The following is a 7,220-nucleotide window of genomic DNA, read 5'->3' as shown; positions in this document are numbered from 1 at the left end:
CTGGGACCCTCGTCACATCTCCACTCCCCGTAAAAAAACGCGCTCCCCAAACTACCCCCCAAGCCCGCACCCCAGGGCGTCTGGCGGGCCCCAGGAAAGCAAGGCCACCTTTCCCCCCGGCGCGCGAGCTGCGGGCGGCTCTCCGGCCCAGGCCCTCCTTGCAAGGGCCGCGTCCTCCTCGGAGCTGGCGGAAGGGGGACGGAGGAAGGCCCGGCCTGCGGCGCAACCTCTTCTCCAAGGACGCTGCCCCGCACAGGTCCTCGCCCCGCGCGGGCCCGCGGATCCGCCAACACCACTGACTCTTCAAAACAAAGTTAGAGGCAGCCATGATAATTTAGTTTACTTCTGAATATCTTTAAATATCATGAAAACAAGTAGAACAGCTTTGTTTTCAAAACTTTCTGAGGTATCGACCATTAAAAAGATCAGGGTTTTGTAAAAAAAAAAAAAAAAACAAACACAGTGGTTTATTGAATACTTACAACGTTTACACCTTCCATGTTAATTAAATCCCACTTAGTTTTAGAGGACGGAAGTGCACGAAACGCGTGGCTGTCGCGGAGAGCATCTTCGGACAGGGGACAGGGCAGCGCTAGACACCGGCCCGCCCGGAGCGCCGGCGGCCCTGCGTTCCGCGTCGAAATAAAACTTTATAATCCCCAGGAATATTTATATCCAAAGGCCAAGTATTAAAGACACACTTCACAAAGGCACTAGTGTCCGCTGTCTTTATCTGGGAGGGGCTGGGCAAGAGGGTAGGGGGCAGCGCTGGTGTCTACACAGCCGAGGGGACATTCACACCGAGAAGCTACGAGACGACGGACGGGGTCCCTTACCACGCGGGAGCGTCCTCTTCATATTAAAATATGGAATGCTTTTCTTCAAATATCCACTTTTTTTTTTTTGGAGGGGGGAGGTGGGGAGCGGTGCCTCAAAGGGGGGGTCAAGGAGAGGGGAAGGAAATTGCACATAAATAAACAGGATGATTCCAAACGCAAGGAGTCCTCGGAGCCGGGCGAGGAGGGCCTGCCCGGAGTCCTGGGTCTGCAGCTGGCGCCTGGGCCCGGCTCGCTCGGCTCCCCGCCGCCGCCTCCTCCTCCTCCTCACTGCTTGAGCTCCAGGGCCCAGACGTGCTGCGGCCAGCCCGTCCGCCCCTTGGTCTTCTTGTCGTTGCTGCTCACTGTGCTTTTCAAGATTTCGTTCTGGGCAGAGGGGAGGCGAGGGCGAGAGAAGCGGAAAGAGAAATTCAGACAGGATACCTCGCGCCACGCCGCCCCAGGGCTCCCTGGGCCGGAGGGCACGGCGGGCAGGGGAGGGAGGAGAGGAAGGAGGATGGCCCCAGGCCCAGCCCTTGCAGGGAAACTGTGCACGTCCGCGCTGCCCCCGCGGCCGCCCAGGCCTCCCGGCTGCCGCGGGCTCCACTGCCGGATCCGCAAGTTTATAAACAACCGCGCGCTCTCCGGTTTATGGCGGAGCTGGCGGCCTTTTCTCTGGCTCCAGATGGAGCGCGGGAGAGGGGGTCGGCGCGCAGTCTGGTTTCCGCGTTTCCAACGGCAATCCCAGACACACTCGCTGGGAAACAAGGGGCCCCTCCGCCCCGGCCTGGCCTCCCCGCCCGCGGCCCGGCCTCCGGCTCCGCAGCGCGCCTCCTCCAGGGCCTCGGAACCTCTGGATAGTCGGGAGGTCCCTCGGTTGTGCAGCGACCAACGGGTTGCGGGCCCCAGAGAAGAAAAACTTGACAAATGGAATTATTTTCTAGGCCCTGCGTGGCGATAGCTCGGTCCTGAACACCACCGCCCTGTGGGCGCTTGGTAGGGACCCGAGAAAACCTTACAGGGCGCTTGAACCTCGTGTGATAGTGAATAACAATGGCCAGAGTAATATTCACATGTATATTTTTGTCTTAAAATGTACAGGCTCTTTCAAATAAAAGTAGAAATACCCATGGAGTACACTCATCTGGGAAATTACATTTTAACGTCGTGGCCAAAGAGGAATCGGAACTGTATTTCGAAGTTACAAGTACGTATTTCATGTTTCTGTCTGCGTCCTCCGGACACGGGCGTGAGAACCGCCACGGAGCTCTCTTGGGGCTCAGGGTCAGGGGCGGCCTCGAGCTGGGGAGAGGGGTGCGATCTATAGTGAAACAACCGGGCGGGAGCTCCTGGGCGAGTTGTTTTGGAAATATGGGGAAGCAAAACGGGACTGGAGGCCAAAAGGCGGCTCCAGCGGACACAGGACGGGTCTCCCAGACTCTCTGCAGCACGGCCCGACCCCTCATCCTAAGTGCCCGGGACACGATAACCCGAGGGGAGATCACCAGCGTCCCGCTGAACCTCCCCTCCTGCTGTCACCCTCCCCGCCTCTCCGCTCTTGCAGGAAACTATCCCTACCGCCACCCGGTGCGAACAGCCTGGGCGCGGGACGCAGCCAAAGAACTCGAGATGCCGTTTCCAGCCCAGCTGGAAAGAGGCCGGCGTCCCCGCGCCCTGCAGCCCGCAGTCCCACCGCCCGCCGCCCCCTGGTACTGACCAGCTCCTTCTTCCGCTTCTCCTCCTTCACGTCTGTCTTCTTGATCTCCGCCTTGAAGGCCTCCGCCTCGCCGTTCTGGTCGTCCTTGGCCAGCAGGTCCATGAGGTAGGCGATGTAGCTGGTGGCCAGGCGCAGCGTCTTGATCTTGGAGAGCTTGGTGTCGGCGGGCACGTTGGGGATGCACTCGCGCAGCTCGGCGAAGGCGCTGTTGATGCTCTGAGTCCTGCGCCGCTCCTTGCGGTTGGCGGTGCCCCGGCGCTTCACCGGGCGCGGCCCCCCCAGGCCCGGGGGCCCGGCGCCCGGCGGCACCCCCCCGTAATGGGAGTGGTCCAGCCCGGCAGCGCCGCTGGCATACTCCGGGCTGTAGGACAGGGCCATGCTGTAGTCGGGGGGCGACATCTCGGGGTGGCCGATGAGCCAGCCGTGGAAGTAGGGGTTCTCCTCGTGGCTGCAGCGGCTGGCGGCGGCGGCGGCAGCGGCGGCGGCGGCGGCGGCGAACGGGTAGCCCTCATGGTGCACCACCGGGTGGTGGGGAAAGCCCCCTACCAGACTCATGTCGCCCTCCGCGCCCCTCCACGCGCCCCAGCGTGCGCGCAGCCCCGCCGCGCCCTCGGCCCGGGCCCCTGCTCCGGCGCTCGCCGGCCTCCCCCACCCCCCACCCCCCAGCCCCCGGGCGCCCGGGCCCGCCCGGCAGCCGCAGAGGGGGCTGCTGCAGCCCGGGCCCCGGCCCCCCGCCTGGCCAGCCGGGCCCGCCTCAGCAGCGCCGCGGCCGCCGGCTCCCCATGGGGCGCAGCGAGCTGGTCCCGGCACCGTGCGCCCCTGGTCGCCGCCGCCGGCTCCCGCCGCGCTCCACGGCCCGCGCTGCGGCTCCTGCTTCCTCAGCTGCGGCGCGGAGGCCGAATCCTCTCGTGCTCATGCAAGGGTGCCGGGGCTCCCGCGACGCTGCTCCGCGGGGTCGCCGGGCTCCTCGCCCGGGCCGCGGGCCGGCCCCGGAGCTAAGCCGGAATCCGGGCGCGAGTCTGAGCCGCGGCTGGAGCGGCGGGCCCGGCTCTGCGGGGAGGCGGCGGGGTCGCCTGCTCACTGCACAGCTACCTCCGTGCGACCCTCCCCTTCCCGCCTCTTCCCCTCCCCCACCAGCCCGATCTGGGTTCTTGGGCGCTTATTGTTTTAATGAAATGTTGGTTGTTGTTGTTGTTTTGGTCCTGGAATGTGATTTTAGCTGCGAGTAACGTGTCCTCGCTCCTCTCGGGCTGTCTCGGGGGCTTTTCAGAGAGGTCTCAGTGCATCCATTTTCTCAGATCCTCTCCTTTCGGGGCGAGGGTCTGGGGCCCTGAACGCGCCGTGGAGCTCGCGGGCGGCCGCTCGGGCTCTCGGCGGGGTCTGCGCGGTGGCCGAGGCGGCTCCGGGCGGCGGCGGCGGTTCTCCCGGGCTGGGTGACGTGAGGGGAGCCAGCGGACTTTCCCAGCAAGATCTCCATGTACAGCTACATCTTTAGGGCCGCTCGGGTTAATATATGTCGTCAGAGGCCCCTCACGCCAATCCCGGGGCGGCGGGGGCGGCGCCTCGCGCGCTCCGCAATAAAACTTTTTGATGTCCCCGTTGCTAATTGCCGAGGTCCTCTTCCACGATTGGCTGCCTCCTCATAACCATAAGATAATTAAAACTAGGGGGGGGCAGGGTTAAAAAAACTTTTTATCAGCCAGAGGTTAATGCAAGTGTTTAACAGATGCTTCACTATTAAAATATTTTTCCCCCCAAGGCTCAAATATTGAAGAGTGTCAAACCAGGTACAGTATCACTCTGCTTTCTTTTCTGGTTAAAAAGAAAAAAGAAAGAAAACAAAAATACAACGCAGATACTGCTTTTCGGAGGGTTTGTGGCTGGCCGCGGCGCGGCGCGGGCGGCGGGCGCGGCTGGGGACGCGCGGCTGGGACCCGGGCACGGGCTGCGAACGCCCGTGTCTGTGGCTGTTTACTGGCCACGTTACCGGGGTCGGAGCCGCTGGTGGTGGCCTAGATTATCGTGGCAACCTTTGGGGCTCACGAGCAGAGCCGCCCCCGCCTCCCCCGGGCGCGCGGGCCGCCCGACTGTAAATGCTCTTGTTCCCGCCTCCTGCAGGGACGCCACCAGCCCCGGCGGAGACCTTGGGCGATTTCAAAGCGGGGGCACCTCAATTCCCCGAATCTGTGGTGTGGCCGGTATCGGTGTTCCCCCGATTTAACTAGCCTGTTTGGTAAGTAACTGAATATTTTTTACAGCGTGTTCAGAGCTTATTTTCCAGTTTTTATGAACAAACATATAAATATATCTCTGCATTCCTGCCTCCCCCATAAAAGCGGGCATCTGCGGAAAGCAGGTTTAGTTATCGGAGGGGAACCATTAAACGCCAGTTTAAGAGGCGGGCCGGGAGGACGGCTCGTGGATGTTTAGACTGCTGGCCTCGGTGATCTTGAACGCATTACCGCGGAAAATGGATCTGCACTTGTGAGTCGGCGGCCGCGGGGCACGAGCGTCCGGCCGAGGCTGCAGGCGCGAGGTGGGGGCGTCCAGGACCGGGCTGGCCTCGCCCGAGGCTGGGCCCCAGCCGCGAGGGTCCCCGCCGGGCAGCGGAGTCGGAGGGGAAAGGGTGTTAGCAGGAGCCTGTGGGCTGTAAATTGGGGGCAGTTAAGGGCTGAGTGTGCAGAAGCCCAGCGGCCCAGGAAGCCTGGGACTTGCCTCTGGGCGCGGCCAGGGTGGCCCAAGGGAGACCGATGTCTCCACACTGGGCATCGGCCCTGGGAGGCAGGCAGAGTCCGGCCCCAGGACGCAAAAAACAGCCTCCCGCGAAGGACTTCCCTAGGACTGTCCTTTCCTTGCCCGCGCGCTGACGGGTCGCCGCCGACGCGTGGTTCCGGCTGGAAGGTCAGCGTGGACGCGGACGCCCAACCCGGTGCGGCCACTGCCCTGGTCGTCCCTGCCTGCCCTAACCCGGGACCCTGGGCAGCAGCGCTGAGAAGTATATTTTAGCTTGGCCGCAGCTGGGCGGTAGGAGGGAGGATGGCAAAGGCTCAGGCTGGGAGCTGCCTGCCGCCAGGCCCTGTTTTCCTCTGGGTACGGGATTAGCATCCCTGGACGCCCCCAGCGCAGCGCCTTAAGGCGGCGAACCCCGCACGGACGGGGAGTAGCGGACGCCAGCCTTGTCGGTAAGCTCGTAGGGCTGGCGGTTGGGCTCACAACAAGATAGCAACCTACTGCTCTGCACCCCCGAGTGTGGCTCTGCAGTTTTGAGCACAGGAGAGTCTTTTTAAAGACCTGGTTCTTTAAGGACAGAATTCAGGTAGTGTGGTTGGGAATTGTGTTTACATTTTCACCCAGAAGCGAACCCTGATTGTGTAAATACTGGTAGTTCAGCTCGCTGACACTTGATACATTTTTTTTTAAAGTCTGTTTGTAAAAACACTTTTAGGCCTTGGGAGCAGGTAGACAAAGTAAGATGGTTGAACTGGGGCTGGGAACAGATAAAAATTCGGGGGAGGTAGTTGGTTGGTTGCTTTCAGACCCAGAGGGAGTTTGGGGGGTTGGAAGGAGGAAGAGTCTTCCTGAGGAGGGCCGGGTTGCAGAGTGAGGTGCGCTGTCCATCAGAGGCCAGTAGCCTCAGTTTCGAAGGCTTCAGACCTTACCGCTTTAAGCCTTTCTCATGCTCTTTCGTTGAAACAGAAAATAAGTGAATTGCTTCATGGCCCCAGATAGCATGGCAAGTGATGAAAGAAATGGACAACAAAAGAAAATCATAAAAGATGCTCATCTTAACACCGGTCCTCACTGACGGCATCATTACCAGTTAACTACTATATAGTCCAGGGGTCTAAGGCTTCATGTGGCTCAGAAACTCAAACCCAGAAACTACAGCCTTAGCGAGGTGGCCTGTAGGCAGCTTGAGAGAGGGGAAGAGTGGGTGAACTCTAGTGGTGTCCCCAACTGTAGTCACTGACTCAGGGAGGCCAGGCTGGCCTTGATGGGCTGAGCTCTACCCTGAATGAACAATCAAACACATCTCCTTTTTCCTTTCAGTGCCCTTTGGCATGTGTTGCTCCAGGTTTCTCAGGATGCGGGGCTGGTTAGCCTGCTCCTTTGGAAAGCTAGGAGGCCAAGATACCATCTCAAGTTTACCCCAAATTTAGGTGGCCTGCGATGGCATTCTGGGGGTGGTAGTAATGGAGGTGACGGTAGTGGTGGTGGAGAGAGAGGGTGGTGCTGGTGACAAGGGGAAGTGGGAGAAGGGAGGAAGGTGCGGCCGGCACTTGGATGTCAGGGGACCCCACCCTGGTCTGATGCACATGTTTGGAGCACTCGGGGGCCCAGCGAACTGCCACGATGCTGACGGGGTGCCCTGGGTACCTGCGGGAGGAATCCTAGAGAGGGGAGCTTTTCTGCCTCTCCTCCAAGGCCAAGGCCGAGAGAGCTGAGCTGAAACCAGCTCACCCAGGTCCGAGGATGCTTCACAGGGAGGCAACCTGGGCCTGGGAGAATGTTTGTGATTCTGGCCCGAGGTCTGGGCTGCCGCTGCCGCTGCCCAGGGGCTGCACACTCCATCTGCCTTCAGCCCAATGCACAGACCCAGACTCAAGCACTCATTTTGCACCCGTGTCTCCAGTCTCCTTCCTGCTTTCCCTGGAAAAGAGTCAAAGAGCACAGGAGAGGCTGAGCAC

General features: G+C 61.0%; 1 protein-coding gene and 1 long non-coding RNA gene across 2 annotated transcripts in view; one reads left to right on the top strand and one right to left on the bottom strand.

Annotated features, from left to right (window-relative positions):
* Positions 1-714: 714 nt before the first annotated feature.
* Positions 715-3,190, bottom strand: HAND2 (heart and neural crest derivatives expressed 2). The gene is made up of 2 exons (XM_012770681.3): positions 2,533-3,190; positions 715-1,202 (listed from the first exon to the last, which is right to left on the bottom strand). The coding sequence occupies exons 1-2, from the start codon at positions 3,085-3,087 to the stop codon at positions 1,104-1,106; spliced, it is 654 nt and encodes a 217-aa protein (XP_012626135.2). The 5' UTR covers positions 3,088-3,190; the 3' UTR covers positions 715-1,103.
* A 968-nt stretch (positions 3,191-4,158) lies between these two features.
* LOC105874648 (uncharacterized) overlaps positions 4,159-7,220 on the top strand; it is a 29,992-nt gene continuing 26,930 nt past the window's right edge. Inside the window, exons 1-2 of the long non-coding RNA XR_012923317.1 lie at positions 4,159-4,319; positions 4,651-4,765. This is a non-coding gene — a long non-coding RNA (uncharacterized LOC105874648). The remainder of the gene's footprint in view (positions 4,320-4,650; positions 4,766-7,220) is intronic.

This window comes from Microcebus murinus, chromosome 15 (assembly GCF_040939455.1).
Source record: "Microcebus murinus isolate Inina chromosome 15, M.murinus_Inina_mat1.0, whole genome shotgun sequence".
NCBI lineage: Eukaryota > Metazoa > Chordata > Mammalia > Primates > Cheirogaleidae > Microcebus > Microcebus murinus.
The sequence above is the reverse complement of the archived record's forward strand: the minus strand, read 5'-3'. Positions and strand labels throughout refer to the sequence as shown.

Bases quoted from the DNA above. Each gene is read 5' to 3' on its own strand.
- HAND2 (XM_012770681.3), bottom strand. From the start codon at position 3,087: ATGAGTCTGGTAGGGGGCTTTCCCCACCACCCGGTGGTGCACCATGAG. The intron at 1,203-2,532 runs GTCAGTACCAGG...CCCTCTGCCCAG, and splicing joins AGAAGCGGAAGAAGGAGCTG to AACGAAATCTTGAAAAGCAC.